General features: G+C 35.7%; 2 protein-coding genes across 4 annotated transcripts in view; both read left to right on the top strand.

Moving 5' to 3' along the window:
- Nucleotides 1–18,417, top strand: part of PSEN1 (presenilin 1) — a 72,518-nt gene that overhangs the window by 35,891 nt on the left and 18,210 nt on the right. For all 3 annotated transcript variants that reach the window (XM_063089325.1, XM_063089327.1, XM_063089326.1), the window contains 3 exons: nt 8,175–8,242; nt 10,009–10,229; nt 16,064–16,162. In XM_063089325.1, coding sequence (XP_062945395.1) covers nt 8,175–8,242; nt 10,009–10,229; nt 16,064–16,162 — 388 coding nt within the window. The remainder of the gene's footprint in view (nt 1–8,174; nt 8,243–10,008; nt 10,230–16,063; nt 16,163–18,417) is intronic.
- Nucleotides 872–1,312, top strand: LOC134373759 (V-type proton ATPase 16 kDa proteolipid subunit c-like). Its single transcript, XM_063091780.1, has one exon. It carries the CDS (start codon nt 872–874, stop codon nt 1,310–1,312), a length of 441 nt encoding a protein of 146 aa, XP_062947850.1.

Raw genomic sequence — 18,417 nt, forward strand, 5'->3', positions numbered from 1 at the left:
AAAAGTAAAACATGCTCACTGTTTAAAAAAATTTTTTTTTTCATCCTGTTACCAGCAAGCCACAATTAAAAAAAAAAATCCAAACTAGGTATAACTGTACATATCAGAGTTAACTCCACCAGTCTCATTCCCTAGATGTAATCACTGTTAATAGTCTGCCTATTAACCTCTTTCCATTTTTTTACTTATATATTATTATGTAAGTGTGTGTGTGTATGTGTGTATAATATGTTTTTTCAAGAACAGAAATTGAGACATTTTAACCCTAGTGTTTTATAACATGTAATACTCCACTCTCTTCCACCCCCTTTCTTTTCTAACTTAACAGTATATTTAAGACTCCTTTTCATCACAGGTGATTTTGGTACTATCACTCACTTTAAAGTTCTCTCTTTTATTAACATATATACTTAGGTTTATGTTCTATATCCTATCATTTCAATACATGAAGTCTTTGGGGTAATATAAGTCTGTTGACTTTTACTCATGGTGACTTGTTACTTTGTGTGTTTTGGGATCATTTTGAGTTTATATTTGCCAAGATTTATCTTTGGAAATTCTGTGAGGCCTGTCCTTTGTTTGGACACTAAAACCTAAAATTCTAAATTATTGGGAACTGGCAAACACTCTTTAGGTAACTGCTGAGTTTGTCACCACCGAACCCACCTGATTCCTGCTTTCCCTTTTTTTTGGGGGGGGGGATGTGGATTCTAAGAATTTTCCTCCTTCTTGTGACTTCTGTTTATTTAAAAGTATATTTAAATTGCCCTCACTGCTGCCTATTTGTTTGCACTTGTGTCTGCCCACCGTTCCCGGCCCTTCCTTGCCCACTTCTCGGCCCACTGAGCTCTCCCCCTGCCCACCTGCAGACATGTCCAAGAGAAGGACCAACTGCAAATATGGTTTGTTCTTCATCATGGGCACCTCGGCTGCCATGGTCTTCAGCACCTTGAGTTCCACCTATGGCACAGCCAATAGAGGCACTGGTATTGTGGCCATGTCCGCCATGCTGCCAGAGCTGATCATGAAGTCCATCATGCCTATGGTCATGGCTAGTATTATCGCCATCTCCGGCCTGGCGATGGCAGTCCTCATTGTGAACTCTCTGAATGACAGCACCAGCCTCTACAAGAGTTTGCTCCAATTGGGCGCTGGCCTGAGTGTGGGCCTGAGTGGCCTGGCAGCCGGCTTTGCTATCCGCACTGCTGGGTGTGCTGGTGTGCAGGGCACTTCCCAGCAGCCCCAGCTGTTTGTGGGCATGATCCTGATCCTCATCTTCAGCCATAGTGCTTGGCCTCTACACTCTCATTGACGCCCTCATCCTGTCCACAGAGTAGCCCCCTCCAAGCCCACTAACCACAGTATATGATGTAAAGACCGCCCCCTTCCCATTCCAGAATGAACAGCCTGACACACACGCATGGGGCAGCTGCCCCCTCAGTAGTTGGTCTTAAAATGCACAGTGTCCTGGTGCCCATTGTCTGTTGCCCCCGGCCTTGTCCCTGCCGGCCGCATGCTGTGGTCATCTGGGCCCACTCATCACCCATCCAAGCCCCTAACCAGTGAGGATGCAGGCCTCTGACCACCCCCACCCATCTGCCCTAGAGAGTTCTGAGTATATGATGAGTTATCATTTTTCTCTTCACTAGATGTTTACTTATAAAAGGTTCAACCTGTTCATACATCTGTGGAGCAGCCTTCCATCTCCCAACTATATAGTAGCCTTTAGGTAGAGTGTTGCATTGTGGGAGTTCCTGTTTGCCGAGACTTCTCAGATGGAACCATCCTCCCTCCAGCTTTCAGCTGCCTGGCCTGGAGGGTGCTGTGCTGGGCCTGCAGGCCCTGGTGCCAAAGCTATGTCCAATAAAGTTCTTGGATGTGACTGGGGAAAAAAGTATGTTTAAAATACAGTTGACCTCAAACGACATGGGTTTGAGTTACACAGGTCCACTTGTATGCATATTTTTTTCATCCAATCGTAGATCACAAATATGGTGTTCATGGGATGCAGAACCTGCACATACAGAGGGCCAACTTTTCATATATGGGTTCTGTAGGTATGGCTGAGGGACTTAAGTATCCACAGATTTTGGTATCTGGGGGGTCCTGAAACCAATCCCCCCGTGGATACTGAGGGACAATTGTATTTAGTATTATCAGTGTTTTTTAATGGTAGGTTTTTTCAGGATCTGATCCTCCATATTGCCAGAAATGGAGGTTCCTTTTAGTTACTTTGGTGGTTTCAAGTTTATCAAATAAAATCTCTAATCATGGACTTAAGGGCATTTTTCCAGGTGCCCTTTTCTTAACTACATTTATCTGAATAGACTGCTCTGCTTTGCTCACACAAATACAGTTACTGTGTCCTTTCTGCACTCCCCTCTTTACTCATCATGTTGCTTATCTAGAATGTTCTTGCTGTGGATCAAATTGTGCCCCTGAGTTCCATACCATAACTGTTAAGAGGTGGGAAATCCTATTATGATAATTGAAAGGTGGGGTCTTAAAGAGGTGATTAGGTTGTGAGGACTATGTCCTTGTGAATGGATTGATCCATTCACGGAATAATGGGTGTGGTTCTGATGGCTTTAAAAGGAGAGTGGGTTGAGGTTAGTCTCTCTCTCTCAGCTTCTCTCGTTTCGCCATGTGATACCCTGTGTCACTGTAGAGTTATCACCAAGAACAAGGCCCTCACCAGATGTACTCCTTGGACTTTGGACTTCCCAGCCTCCAAAACTGTAAGAAATAAATTTTTTCTTTGTAAATTACCCAGTGTCAGGTATTTTGTTATAAGCAACAGAAACAGTCTAATACAGTCTACCTTTTCTACAGTTGCCCTATACTCCTTCAGCCCTGGTGCTGTCTTATTACCCCTGCACTGAGTTCCTATGTCAACTCTGTTGACCTTGTATCTCTGGAGCAATTAGGGTACAAACAAGATTGGTTATTTTTATTTATGTGTTACACATGTTTTTTCTTTTCATATTCTTTTTTATGTTTGTTATTTTTCTCTGATGGGGATGTGTGCACTATAAATATTTTCTCTATAACTTTCAGTGGACAGGACCTAGTAAAGGTCCTTGCACACGATGAATCAGCATGCCCCAAGTAATTCTGACTCTGACAAGAATCAGTGGATGGAGTGGAAGGTGTACATGGAATGAAATAAAACAGATTTATTGTTAAAAGTGATTAAATGTTTAGTTATATATATCTCCTTAGTGTTCTGGTTGCCTGTGTCTTTTGTTACTTAGAGTTAATGGTAAAAATGGAAAATGCATAAAGGGCTAGGGAAAGAGGACTTTATTGCACTGACTTGAACTTCCAGTACTGTGCTGAATAAGAGTGGTGAGAGTGAACATACTATATTGTTACTTTTCATGAGGGGAAGCATTCAGTCTTTCACCATTAAGTATAGTGTTAGCTGTAGGTTTTTGTAGATACCTTTTATCAGGTTGAGGATATTCCTTTCTATTCCTAGCTGAGAGTTCTTACCATAAATGGGTGTCAAATTTTGTCAAATGCTTTTTCTGAATCAGTTGACATGATTATGTGGTTTTCTTTAGACTGTTAATATAGTAGATTAAATCGATTGATTTTTGAAGATTGAATTAGCCTTGCATTCCCAGGATAAATCTCACTTGATTGTCGTGGGAGGGGGGGTGGGTTTTGGTTTTTTGGTTTTTTTTGTTGTTGTTGTTTGATATATTGCTGGATTAATTTGCTAATATTTTGTTGAGGATTTTGCACCTGTGTTCAAGAAAACTGCAGTTTTCTTGTACTGTCTTTGACTGGTTTTGATATCAGGGTAATGCTGGTTTCATAGAATGGGTTTGGAAGTGTTCCCTCCTATTCTGTTTTCTAGAAGAAATTGTGTAAATTTGTTTTTCTTTCCTTTTTTATTATTTCTTTCTTTTGTTTCTTCTTTAAATGTTCAGTAAAACTTGCCAGCGAAAACATTTATGCCTAGAGTTTTCATTTTTGGATGATTTTAGACTATAAATCCAATTACTTTAGTTATAGGACCGTCCAGCCTATCAGTTTTAGCCTAACTTCTCACAGTCTACGTAGAATCAATATGTTACTAATGCAAGTGAAATGTAAAAACCTTATCACTATATACATCCCTTTATGTTACAGTTGTCTTATATATTAAATCCATATACATTGAAAAACCCATCAATGTTATTGCTTTCAACCATCAAGCATATTTTAAAGAATACAATAAGAAAAGAATAATCCATTATATTTACCCAGATATTTACTATTTTTGTTGCTCTTCATTCTTAATGCTCTAAGTTTCCTTCTAGTATTATTTGCCCTCTGTCTCAACAATTTCCTTTAGTGATTCTTATACAGCAAATCTGCTAGCCTCAATTTCTTTCAGTTTTCCTTTATCTTAGAATGTTTTAATTTCACCTTTGTTTTTGAAAAATGTTATTACTGGGCTTAGAATTCTGTCTTGATGGTTCTTTTCTTTCAGCATTTTTAAGATGGTGTTCTTCCTTCTACCCTCCATGGCTTCTGATGAAAATCACAGTCAATTGAATCTTTGTTCCCTATAAGGAATGCGTCATTTTTTCCTGGATTTTGTTAGTTTTCAACAGTTTAATTGTGTGACTGTGTGTGAATTTCTTTGTTTATCCTGTTTGGAGTTCAGGATTTGTATTCTCAGTGGGAGAGACAGGGCCAAATGTGCTTACTCCATCTTATCTAGAGCCTAGCTTAATATATTTTTGGTCAGTTTTGTGTATCTCTTAGTCATCTTTTAAGCAATCTAAAAGGTTTGTATTCAGCCAGATTTCCACACTTACTTGTTCGTGTTGTTTTGTTTTTTAATGTTCAAGTTTAGCAAGCTCAGCCAATTCTATAGAAACAAGTTGTTTACTTTGACTTCCAGTATAAAGTAAAAGGAGCTTTTGAGTCAAATTCAGAAACTTGCCAGGACCTGTTTGGAAATAAACCCTGAGAATTTCTCATGTCAATGGTTGGTTGTGCAACGTCTATGAGAAGCACAAGAAGCTAAAAGACCAAACCTTTAAAAGGTAGAAACAGAAAAGGCAGTTAATTACTACACATGGTTTGTTATTGATGGAAGTGTAAATTATTAAAATCACATGATTTCTGGCCTGAAAATTTCCTGGTTTAGAGGAAATATTCACTATTGTGTAATGAAACAGGGCTCTTTTCTTTCAGAGCCTTTAACACAGTAAAGCTGAACTAGGGATTTTTGCAAGATGAGAAAGGTCTGTTTTACCACCTGATATTCTAGAAAAAGAGGGATGCTATTTAGTCATCAGATAAGTCTTTGAATTCAGATAATAATTCAGAAAATCATAACATAAATGACCAACCTAAATAAGAAAACTGTTTACACCCATTACTACAGGCAAATAACTAATATTTTTACAATATAAAGAACACTTACAAATACCCTTAAAAGTCAAAAAAGAACAGAGAAATTACAGAAGAAATATAGATGGCCAATAAATAGGTAAATCTGTGTTATTTCCTCACTAGTAAAAAAAGAAATGCATATTAAAATAACATGTTAATGTATTTGGCATATCGATTTGGTAAAGATTTATCCAGCCTTTTTTGTCATGAAACTAAGCTATTGTGTGTTAATAATAAGTAATTAGAAAAAGTTTGATTCAGTGATTTTGCATTTATGATTTATCCCAAAGAAGTAATTAGAAATGCAGAAAAATATTTGTGTACTAAGATGTTCATCTTAGCATGAATTATAATTGAGAGAAAGAAAAGGAAAATACTGCAGATTTCATGCATAAGGGAAAGGTTAAATTGTGGGTTCATCCATATAAGTAGAATATTATTTAGTCACTTAAAAATCATATTTAAAAAAATTTGGCATGAGAATATGTCTGTAATAAAAGATTAAGTTTTGTTTTTTTTCTTTAAAAGATGACCAGTGAGGGGATCTTAACCTTTGACTTGACTTGGTGCTGTCAGCACCACGGTTTCCCAAGTGAGCTAACCGGCCATCCCTATTTAGGGATCTGAACCCATGGCCTTGGTGTTATCAGCACCACACTCTCCCAAGTGAGCCAAGGGCCAGCCCTAATAAAAGATTAAGTTTTTAAAAGCAGAATATAAGCTGCATACTACTTAATTCTCATTTCATTAAAAGGTCTTTACATATGCCTATGCATGCAGACAGAAAACTTGTCTGAAAGTAAAATGTTAATATCAGCTTTGGTTGTTATTGGCCATTGGAAATAGTTTTCTTCTTTTAGTGTTTTAAATTTTATACATATAACTTTTACATTTAGAAAAATGCTGCTTTTAGAAATAAACAAAAGATATCCCTACAGACCCTTGCGAAAAAAAGGTATAAAACATCTCTCAAGGAAGATGAGAATTTCTATTATTTAATATTTACTCTGGGACTTAATTTAGAGCTGGAATACCAATGTACATCTCCTTCTCTTTAAAGCTTTTCTGTCTTGTAATATTTTGTATCCTTTTAGTCTTGTAATTTGGATTATTTCTAAAGTCTGAGCTTAAGATGATGGAATTGGATGGAGGTGAGGAGATGCCTTTCTGCTTAAGAATTATATGGGGGTCTTTTGCAGATGAAATAGAGCGAGGGCTCCCTTTAGAAAATTTTGCTAAAGTTGAAGTATTTGGAGGGAAATGTACAGGTGTCTTCAGTTTACTTTGATATGTATTAAAAATAAGACTGATGGATGGAGATGGATAGAAATTTTATAAAGCAAGTACTGCAAAATGCGAATAGTAGAATCTAGGTGGTTTATGGGTGTTCACTGTAAAATTCTTCAAATTTTGCTGTGTGTTTGAAATTTTTCATAATAAAGTGGAGGAAGATTTTTGTGGAAGAACACTAGAAATAGTTTTGTTGTATTTAGATATTCAACTTAATTTTGAATATTCATATATCTAAGGAACACCAACTTCCAAGTTAAAGTCATTCTATTGGCCTTTTCCTGATCGTATCATTATATAAAGTTGTTTTAAAGAAAGAGATGTAGTGAGAATTTTTAGATATTCTTTTTTTCAAAGGAATTAAAAATCACTGATCTTAAAGACCTTGGGTGGTCAAAACAGAGCCACGGAGAAAATTAATATAGATTTTTGTCACAACTAAATTTCGATAGCTCAGAGTCTGACTGAAACAACTAGATCTAGGGAGTGGGTATGGGAAATTTTTTTAAAATGGAGACAAAATAATATTCTTGATTTGAAGGTTTTCTTTTCTCTACTTCAAGATTTGACTTGGTTTGTTCTGGTTAAGAGAGATGTTTGGAAAAGTTATTGGTTATGTAGTTCCTTCTGTCATTAAACCATAAAATCCATTGAAAGAGTAAAGCAAATAATGTGTATATCCACCTCAAAATAATTCCACTTTTGGTTAGAAGTTACTTGACCATTTATCATACTTCTCCATTATGTCTTTCAAAGCCCCAGACTTCTTGGGTTGTATAATATTTTCCTAAATATATTCATTGCATAAAATTTCCATTTAAAATGTTTATCTTGTATAATTGTAAAAATCAAATTCTGATCTATCCCTCATATTAGTAAGTTGTACATGAATAATAGTGACTAACACTTTATAGTGATATATGAATTCTGCATGATAAGATGGACTGACTTAGAATTTGTAATATTAATACTTATTAATGAGCCATGTAAAATAAACAGAAAGCATTGTAGTACTTACTGAAACTTCAGATTCTGAATATTCTTGTGTCAAATGGTTATATAACTTACAAGGCTTATTTTCCCTGTATAGTTGATGTACATATACACAGATCATTTAACTGAATATCTAACTTGAAATTATTTTTATTATTTATTTCAGAAATACTTAAATTCCTCCATTGAAAATATTGCTAATTTAAAGTTTAAATGTTATCTGTTGATTCTGTTGGTAATTTGTTGTTTTAGAATACATTCTCTTTAAAAATTTCACCTATTTCTAAAGGTCTATATATGTTTTGCTGAAGTTTCTATTTTGCTATGAATAATTGAGCACCAAATGGTTCTATATAAGTAAGCACTGATCTGAAAGCCATTTGTTCTGCTATTTGAAAAGCATAACACTTAGAGACAGAATTTTCAAATAAGAAATTTGTACTTTTTAAGTGTTGTGAGATCTGTTAATTATACTGAAATGCTTTCTTTTCTAGGTCATCCATGGCTGGCTTATTATATCATCTTTATTGTTGCTGTTCTTTTTTTCATTCATTTACTTGGGGTAAGTGGTGAAATTGTTGGTCTCTTTCAGAAATTATATTTGTGCTCCATAACTGTCACTTAAAGCTATGTACCTTGTTGATGAATTACTCCTGTTATAAATGTTTCTATATGTAGGTCATACTTGGTATATAAATTACAAGTCGGTATTCTCAGTCAGGATATTCTTTTGTTGTTCCTTGCTTATAATAAGTAGAACTGACAGAACTCAAAACTACAGTTAATTCTAAGCCTTTTTCAAGATTATTTTGATCAGATTCCTTAATAAAATAAATAGATCATTACTTCTCTAATGTGGTAAAGTGTATGAATCTCATTCTAAAGACCAATATTATCATCATATGGAAACTCCAGAAGCTTGCCTGTTAAAGTCAGGAGCAGGATGAGTGTTTCCTTTATCACCCTCTAGTCTAATATTGCTCTGGAAGGACTACTAAACACAATTAACAAGAGAAAGAAATGAGAGCTATATAATTTGGAAAAGAAGTTATCAGTATTTGGAGATAAAATGATTGTTTACTTGGTTTCAGAACTAACCAAAACACAGTAGCAATAAGGAAGGACCTTTTAAGTATGATTCAAAACCCAAACATGTAAAAGATTGATAAATTTATTTCCATTAAAAAATACTTCTGGGCCAGCCCGTGGCTCACTTGGGAGAGTGCGGTGCTAATAACACCAAGGACACGGGTTTGGATGGCCGGTTATCTCGTGGGAGAGCGTAGTGCTGACAACACCAAGTCAAGGGTTAAGATCCCCTTACTGGTCATCTTTAAAAAAAAAAATAATAATAATAATAATAATAGGTTTTTTTTTTTGAGTCCTAGTATATTTGAAATGCTTGATACAAATAGCTACATTGTCCAGAAATATCAACATTTATTTTACTTTGGAATTTCAAAGTAGAGGCAGAACCATCTTCCTGAATAGTCCCCATAACCCAAAGTTTGTGCCTAAATAAACAAGTGCTTGCTTTCTCCTCAGTTACCTAGGACATCTTCTGTAGTTACAATCTCTTTCTCTTTACATGGTGAATTTTTTTCTCCCATGATTAAAATTTAAAAATATTTTAAAATATTTTAATATATTTTTCTTCATTATAAAAATGATAAACTTTTTTTTTTTTTTAAATAGACGTTATATAAGATTATAAAGAAAAGGAGTGAAAAATGACCAAATTCCCACCACCGGTCATCCTTTCAGGGGTTAATATGTCTATCTCTTGCCCTCTCTTTTTTCAAGCAACAATGTGTTATGCTTATTCCATGTTTGTGTGTGTATAAAATATGTATAGTATTTTTTTTTTTTTTTTGTATTTTTCGTGACCGGCGCTCGCACCGGCCATTCCTATATGGGATCCGAACCCGCGGCAGGAGCGTCACCGCGCTCCCAGCGCCGCACTCTCCCTAGTGCGCCACGGGCTCGGCCCTGTATAGTATTTTTTAATGGCTGCACTGAATTTCATTGTATGAAAATTTATGTCCTAGCTATAAAATTTATTGGTGCATGTTTTAGTTATGGCCTGTGATACTGGTTTCTCATTTATATATATGAATGATATAGAGCTTCCTCTTAAGATAAGCTCAACTTCAGGACAAATTGAGTTAATTTAAAGAAAAGTATTAAATAATAATAGCACAGTTGATACAGGATATGGTAAAAATATAAAGGTAGGAACAAATTTCTGATGTTCAGGAACCAATATTCTAAACAATGTTTTGATGAGAATTATCATACATAAACTTTTAAAAATCTGTTTAATTTCAGGGAAGTGTTCAAAACCTATAACGTTGCCGTGGACTACATTACTGTTGCACTCCTGATCTGGAATTTTGGTGTGGTGGGAATGATTTCTATTCACTGGAAAGGTCCACTTCGACTCCAGCAGGCATATCTCATTATGATCAGTGCCCTCATGGCCCTGGTGTTTATCAAGTATCTTCCTGAATGGACTGCATGGCTCATCTTGGCTGTGATTTCAGTATATGGTAAAAACCAAGACTGACATTTTGTTCATCACAGGAATGTCTCACTGGTGTGTTTTCCTTCCTCTTCTAATTATCCCGACTTAGGGAAAATGGTAATAGTTACATCCTGTAGCACTTTCATAAACAATTAATTGGCTATAGTATCTTTTTCATATAAAGATTTTTAAATTTTTTGAGGTTAAATTGTTAAAAAATGTTTTATTACTGCCCCCAGTCTAACTCAGTAATGTGTTAGTGGAAGGAGCTATGGACTTTCTGGTCAGAAGACTTAGGTTCAAGTTTTAACTCTACCATTGACAATTTTTATGACCTTAGGAAAGTGACTCAGACTCTCTGAGATTCAGTTTCCTCATTTGAAAATTGAGAACAATGCTTCTCGGGGTTGTAAGAGTTCAGTGAATTGAATATATGTTGAAAAGTGCTAGCAGAGTACTAGATACCATTAACTGCTCGATTCATTTTTAAAATCAAAATTAGGTTACTTTTGATAAGGCAACTTGGGCAAAATTATTCTTTTAAAATTTAACTTATTTGGGCAGTGTGAGATTCAAATTTCTGTAACAACTAGTGTGACATGGGTCCAGAACAGTAAGACTGTACCCCAGCCATGAATAACCAAGGCAGCTGTATAGGTACATATTGCCCTGTGGCTGTTGCCCTGCACAAAAGCCGAAAAGAGATCCATTTCCAGAGGTCAATATGTGGTTTCTATATTATAGGGCCATGCTTTTTGTTCACTGTTCAAGGAATAAAGAAAAAAATTTAAAGCAGGTTTCTTCTGAAAAAAAAGAGGAATAAAGTATCTGGTGGCCTGTAGTAGGAAACTGTCATCTCCATTTGATCAACAAAGAAAAAGTCTGTGGAAATAGAATTGAATTGATTCTATTCTCATATTTGAGCAGTCAGTCATAGAACTATAGAAATCAAACACTTTCAGGACCAGCCCATGGCTCACTTGGAAGAGTGTGGTGCTGATAACACCAAGGCCATGGGTTTGGATCCCATATAGGGATGGCCAGTTATCTCACTTGGGAGAGCGTGGTGCTGACAACACCAGGTCAAGGGTTAAGATCCCCTTACCGGTCATCTTTTAAAAAGAAAAAAAAGAACAAGAAATCAAACACTTTCTATGGCTTACTTTTATAATGACTTTATGTTATGTAGTACTTGATTTAAGTACTCATCTATTATTGCTTAGCTTTGATTAAGAATGCCAGTTCTGGGGGTGGGGAGTGGAATGGTTATTGAGTTATCGTTTACCGGGTACAGTCTGGGAACATGAAAAAGTTCTGGAAATGGATGGTGGTGATGGCTTCACAACAATAAGAATGTACTTAATGTGATTGAACTATATACTTAAAAATGGTTAAAATAGTTTATTATGTGTTACATATCTTTTACTACAATAAAAATGTTGTAATTGTTCAAAAAAAAAAAAAAATGTCAGTTCTGGACACAGAACACCTGAGTTAAAATCTAGACTCTTCTACTCATCACTTATTGGCTATGTAACTGCAGCAAGTTATTCATCTCCTAAGTCTCAGTTACTGTGAAGATTAAATAGTACAGTGAAAACAGTCAAGGAGCATGCCCGGAGTCCTAGGGCAGCCTCACCTCCTGAAACAGGCAAGGAGTATACCTAGGTTCCTAGGCAGCAGTTGAAGGCAGTCCCCACTGCCCAGAAGCAGGCAAGGAGCATGCCCAGGGTCCAAGGCAGGAGCCAAGGGTAGCACCCCCTGCCTGGAAGCAGGCAAGGAGTGTGACTGGGGTCCTAGGCAGGAACCAAGGGCAATCCCCACCACCTGGAATCATGCAAGAAGGACACCGAAAGTACTACTTCCATGTGAATGGCCCACCACAGCCACCACCACAGCCATGGCTGCCGCAAAGGTGGCCCACCAGACACTCGATTGCATTGACACAAGAAGAGTCACCAGCAGACACTGGAAAAAGAAGAGGAAGTCTTTCTCCTCAAAGCCCACTCTAGAGTAATAGAAGAAGTGGCCATTCTACCAGATGATGGGACATCAATGTGGAGATACTAGAAATACAAAAACTCAAGAAAATAGGATACTACCCACAAAATACAGTAATTCTCAAATACCGGACTCTGTGGAGCAGGACATCCTTGAAATGACTATAAAGGAATTCCAAGTAACAATCTTAAGGAAACTCACTAGATATGAGAAGACTCAGGCAACATAATGAAATGAGAAAAAAACATTCAGAATATGAAGGAAGAAATTTACAGAGAGATTAATACTTTAAAAAAGAATGTAGCAGAACTCATGGAACTGAAAGATTAACTCAACAAAATAAAAAACACAACCAACAGCTTAAGCAGTGGGCTAGATCAAGCAGAAGAAAGAATTTCTGATCTTGAAGATAGTCTTTTTGAAATAATCCAGGCAGACAAAAAGAAAAAAGAATTTAAAAAATGAAGAAAGTCTAAGAGAGCTAGCAGACAACCTTAAGCACAGAAACATTCAAATCATGGGTGTTCCAGAAGGGGAGGAGAAAGGAAAAGGCATGGGAAACCTATTCAACAAAATAATAACGGAAAACTTTCCAGGTATAGGGAGGGACATGGACCTTCAGGTCCAGGAAGCTCAAAGATCCCCAAACAAATTCAACCCAAAAAGATCCTCTCCAAGGCCCATTATAGTCAAACTGGCAAAGCTCAAAGACAAAGAGAATCTTAAAAGAAGGAAAAGAAAAGATTCATATCACCTATAAGGGAGCCCCTATCAGACTAACAGCTGACTTCTCAACAGAAACTCGACAGGCCAGAAGAAAATAAGATGATATATTCAATGCCAGCTAAGAATACTATACCCAGCAAGGCTGTCCGTCAGAAATAAGGGAGAAACAGTGTGTTTCCAGGCAAACAAAAACTGTGGGAGTTTACTACCACACAACCAGCCCTGCAAGACATCCTCAAGGGAGTCTTGCGTCTGGATTCTGAAAAACGATAATCACTGCTATGAATACACAAGAACAAAATCCACTGGTAGAACAAAAGTGCAAACAAGAAAGAAAGAAGCTAAATTTCACCACCACAAAAAACATAATGACAGTGAAACAAAAGCAAGCAAACTCTCAGTCTCTTTGGAAGATGATAGAGAAACCATTCATTTTTCTAAAACTAGTAAGTAAAACGGAAGAGTCAAGCATTTATCCTATCTTTCCTATATGAATTGTTCCTCAGGGTAACCATAAATAGCTGAGGAGGGAACATTTCTATCTAGTGAAATATCTAGTAAGAAAGAGAGAATTTACTACAGCTAGTAAATAGAGAGTAAAATAATTAGAATATAGTATTTTGCAAAACCCTATTGAAATAAAGGATCTAACAAATGGTCATCAATGTCTGCTAATGTCACTGAGAGACGATCAGCCATAATGGGCTTCCTGCAGTAAGAACATTCACCTCTGAAGACAAATCTAACCTGAGGCCAAGCCTCAAGATCCAATAACCAATCATCAGGGAATGCAGGAGATAGTGGAACATGCTAAGGACACTACCAGGATGGAGCCAGCAGATCCAGATCTTGGGAAACTTTATGGGGTAAAGGGGAAAAAATTAGGTGAAGGGAGAACATATAGATTAAAAGAAACTTAAGGGCCAAGCCCGTGGCGCACTTGGTAGAGTGCTGCGCTGGCAGCGCGGTGACGCTCCTGCCGCGGGTTCGGATCCTATATAGGACTGGCTGAGTGCCTGTCACGAAAACACGACAAAAAAAAAAAAAAAAGAAAAAAGAAAAATAAATAAAAGCATGTAGTTCTTTAAAAAAAAAAAAAAGAAAAAAGAAACTTAAGAGACAACTGACAGCAACCAGTTGCAACAAGAAGAACTTGTTTGGGTCCTGATGTAAACAAATCAATTGTAAGAAAGAGGGAGAGGGAGAGAATCAGAGAAATTTAAACATGTTTAATGTTTGAAACTTTGAGATCCAAAGTTTCTACTTTGGTTCTCTACTCATCCTTCCTAGCCTGATAAAGGGCTTTAAGAAGAGCTCTTTAGAATGCAATAAATAAATAAATAAATAAATAAATAATAAATGGTGTATATAATACCCTTAGAACAGTATCAGTAAATGTTAGTTTTTGTTTTTTATTTTTATGTATAATCCTATGAAGTGATCAAGGTAGTTATTATCCCTGTTTTACTGCTAAAAACTGTTATTATTATAATATACAATTATTTGTCCAAGATTATCTTGTTTAATCTAGAATCTGAATCCCAAGTCCGATATTCTTTCCACCATACAGAGTAAGCATCCAAAACTGAAAATCCAAAATCTGAAATTGTGACCGCTGACATGACACTCAAAGGAAATGCTCATTGGAGCATTTTGGATGTCAGAGTTGTGGATTTGGGGTGCTCAACAAGTGTAGTATAATGCAAATACTCCAAAATCTGACACACTTCTGGTCCCAAGCATTTCAGATAAGGGATACTCAACCAGTACTAACACTATTTCTACCATCAACCCTCTATTTCATCCACACATAATACAAATGATTATCTCTTAGAGCTTTCAGTTCCTTTAAAATGAGAGATTTTTGTATCCAATATATAGAGTAGTGATTTTTCAACTTTGTTCTTAAAAGGTCTCAGATACTTTGTCACAAAGTTTGTTCTGAAATTTTTAAAACAAAATTATTTTAATATACTTTAATTGCTTTAAAAATAAGTGAGTTTGTCATTTACCGATTCTATAAGCGGAAGCATGTCATAAAACCAAAATAGTTGCAGGATTAGGAAGCCTCAAACAAGCTGAAAAATCTCATTATTTCAGAGCAAGGCAAATTTCCTTTTTCTTGTTGAAACAAATCGAAGTGGAATTGGTGAGAGTAGAGATATCTTTGTGTGTGTGTGTTTTATTATCTTGTATTATCTTTATCATTATTATTATGCAAAGAGATAGGATCATTGGAGGCATGAGTTTTTTTTTACTTAAATGCATCTAAATGACAGTAATGCCAACACAAGCTTATCAAGTCTTTCTTTACAAAGTGATTTACAAGTATACCTGTTTTATATTTTTTAATGTTTGAAATTATTTTCTATATTTCTATATTCTGAATTTTTGTGACATGTAAAATATCTGAAAAATTGCAATTAGTGGAAAGAGATGGTGATATCAGGACACATTTAGGTTTATTGCTTACTCTTTCTATTTTTGTAAAATAAGTCACTTTTCAGGATCACGTGTGTTCTGATACCTATTTGTGAAGCACTTTTATGTGGAGACTAAAAAAATACTAAACTTTATCATGCAAAGAATTATTAATTAGCTTTGTTTAAATTTACTGCCCTGTTATTTAAAGTATCCTTCAGTAGTACATATACTGTTTTTCAAAAGGAGAAGGGACGAATCTCTTCTATTTTGCTTTTCACATTTTGGAAAGTTCAGTCAATTCTCCTCCATTAAATTCCTCTCAGAATAAAGCTTCTATTTGTAGTTCATAATTATAATTTGTTTGGAAGTTCCTGTCCCCATTTCTGCATGTTATAAATTAACAACTGCTCTGTCCTGTCATTAGCTCTGCTTTTTTCCTTCAAACTGGGAAGACCGAGTGATGAAGCACTGTAGACTAAGCAAATAACAGTCAACCCCAAAATGAAATGGTTTTGTTTAGGTTATTTTTTTCCCCACCAGTTTACCTGCCATCTATTTCATATTCATTCAGCATCTTTTTGTGTAAAAAAACAAAACAAAACAAAAAAAACATTAAACCTTTTCCCTTGGTTAATTCCTCCCTAATGCACCCATTTACATGTTTAGCCCATACGTTTTATAAGATGTCTTTTCTTTTTTTCTTTTTAGATTTAGTGGCTGTTTTGTGTCCAAAAGGTCCGCTTCGTATGCTGGTTGAAACAGCTCAAGAGAGAAATGAAACTCTCTTTCCGGCTCTCATTTATTCCTGTGAGTATTTGAGAATCATGTTCAATTAGTAATCAACTTAGAATTTATAGGAACTAAAACACATATAATTATGGTCATTATCATGATACTTTTTCTCATCTTAAATGTATAGCATTAATAGAACTCCTATAGGTCTCTTTGTTTCCTTGCAAACTATTGTCTTCCACCTGACAGTTGGTTCAAGAAAGTTTTCAATATGAGTGGAAAAAGAGGAAATATTTAGAGATTGGGGAGCCAGTATTTCCACCTAAAAACTTATTAGTCAGGAGTGATTGAACACTTGTTTTATGTATATTACAGGTGAATCTTACCCTAGCTTATTGAAAAAATTATACTGTTCCTTCAGAATGTTTGCCTTTTTTTGTTTCAGAGTCATACTCTTTCTAATCATTCAGTAAATATTGATTGGGTGTCAACCTAATCTGCTTGAACAATGCACTGTAAAGGACAAAAAGGTGATTAAAATACTTTGCCTTCCCTCAGAGCTCATTTGCTTACAATTTAGAGATAAGACAAGTATATAAATAAACATTCAAGACAGAATGTTATCAGACTCATAAGAGGCACAATCAAAGTACAAAGAGAGTTCAAAAAAGGGAAAATCTGGCTGGGGAATCAGGGAAGGCTTCATGGAAGAGACAGCATTTAGTTTGAACTTTTTAAGGATGGACATGATTTCAGCAAGTACAGATGAAAGAGTCAATTCCAAAAGTGGGCTATCACGTAGACTGTCTTGGAGGTATAAAGTGTGGGGCATCTTTATCAAATTACAAGTGTTCAATTTGACTAGAACATGGAGTTCAAAATGGGGATAGTACTAGGAGACAAGTTTGGAAAGGCAGATTAGAGTAAGATCAAGGATGCCTTTGAGTGACTAGTTTAGATATCTGTATGCTATTCAGAGATCATAGGTGGTTCTTGAGCAGAAGAGTAGTGTGATCAGAGCTGTGCCTTCATAAGCGGGCAGCATTGTGTAAGATGAATTTGAGGAGATGGGCCCTGAGATAATGGGAAGTATACTAAAGCATAACTAAAAGGATATTGCCATGATCTAGTTTGAAAATAATGAGGGTCTAAATTATGGTGTTGGCAACTGAGTGAAGAACTTGAGAGATTTCAGAGTTAGAGTCAGTAATTCTTAGCAACTGGGGAGAGCAAATTTAAGCCTGAAGGAAAGATGATGAAGAAGGAAAATTTTTCTTGTTTGAGGTATTTGTTTAGTTTTTTATGTCGGTGGCCCATATCTAGTTTAATTGACAGTACCTGTGGGCCATTCAGGTAGACATTTCCAGCAGGAGTTTAGAAACGAAGTACTAATGTTTGGGAAGAAGTTAATATTGGAGATGCAGAGTTCAAGAACATCAGCATAGAGGTGTGATAGTTAAGCTGTATGTGTGATTCATATAAAAGTAGAAGACGATGCCAAGGGTAGAACTTTGTTAACTACTGTGTTTAGAGACTGAGAAAATGGAGAGACAATACTAAAGGGAACAGAAGAAAAAATCAGAAAATTGGGAATGTCAGTGTTTTTCACTTAACAATATTATGACTTTTATCATGTCAGTACATGAAATGGCTGCATAGTATTCTCTTATATAGATATTCAGTAGTGGGTGTACTTATTGGTAGACATTTAGGTCCTTTCTCTCTCTTTTCTATCACAAACAGTGCTTACAGAAAATGTCCATGAATTTGTGAATATTATAAGATACATTCTTAGAGTGGAATTGCTAAGTCAAAGGATGTGTGCATATAAATTTTGATAGATATTACCAAATTGCTTCTTAAAAAGGCTGTGCCAGTTTACATTTTCTTCAGTAATGTGAACATACCAATTTCCTTACCCCTTCATTAATACTTGCTTGTGTGTGTGTGAGATTTAACAGGCAAAAAATAACCTCTTGTTTTATTTTGCATTGTTTGTCTTATTAATTGAATATTTTTTTCAAGTGTTTCTTAGCTACATATTTGTATTTCTTGTTTTTTGACTGGCTTGGTATAATATTCTTTTCCATATTTTAAAATTATCTTTTAATTATGCAAGTAATAATACATTATGTTAATGTACATAATACATTATCCTTGAAAAGAGATAAAAATTACAGATGAAGGTAAATTTCACTGTAACTGTCATCTCTAATCTTAATACCTTAGCAAGTAGTTATCTCTGTTATCAGTTCGATGTATATCTTTGTAGATTTTTTTTTGCCTATTTTTCTATTGGGTTATTAGAAAAGCAGAGCTTTAAGAAGGAG

The sequence above is a fragment of the Cynocephalus volans genome, chromosome 3, assembly GCF_027409185.1.
Source record: "Cynocephalus volans isolate mCynVol1 chromosome 3, mCynVol1.pri, whole genome shotgun sequence".
NCBI classification, from domain to species: Eukaryota; Metazoa; Chordata; class Mammalia; order Dermoptera; family Cynocephalidae; genus Cynocephalus; species Cynocephalus volans.

Bases quoted from the DNA above. Each gene is read 5' to 3' on its own strand.
- LOC134373759 (XM_063091780.1), top strand. From the start codon at position 872: ATGTCCAAGAGAAGGACCAACTGCAAATATGGTTTGTTCTTCATCATG.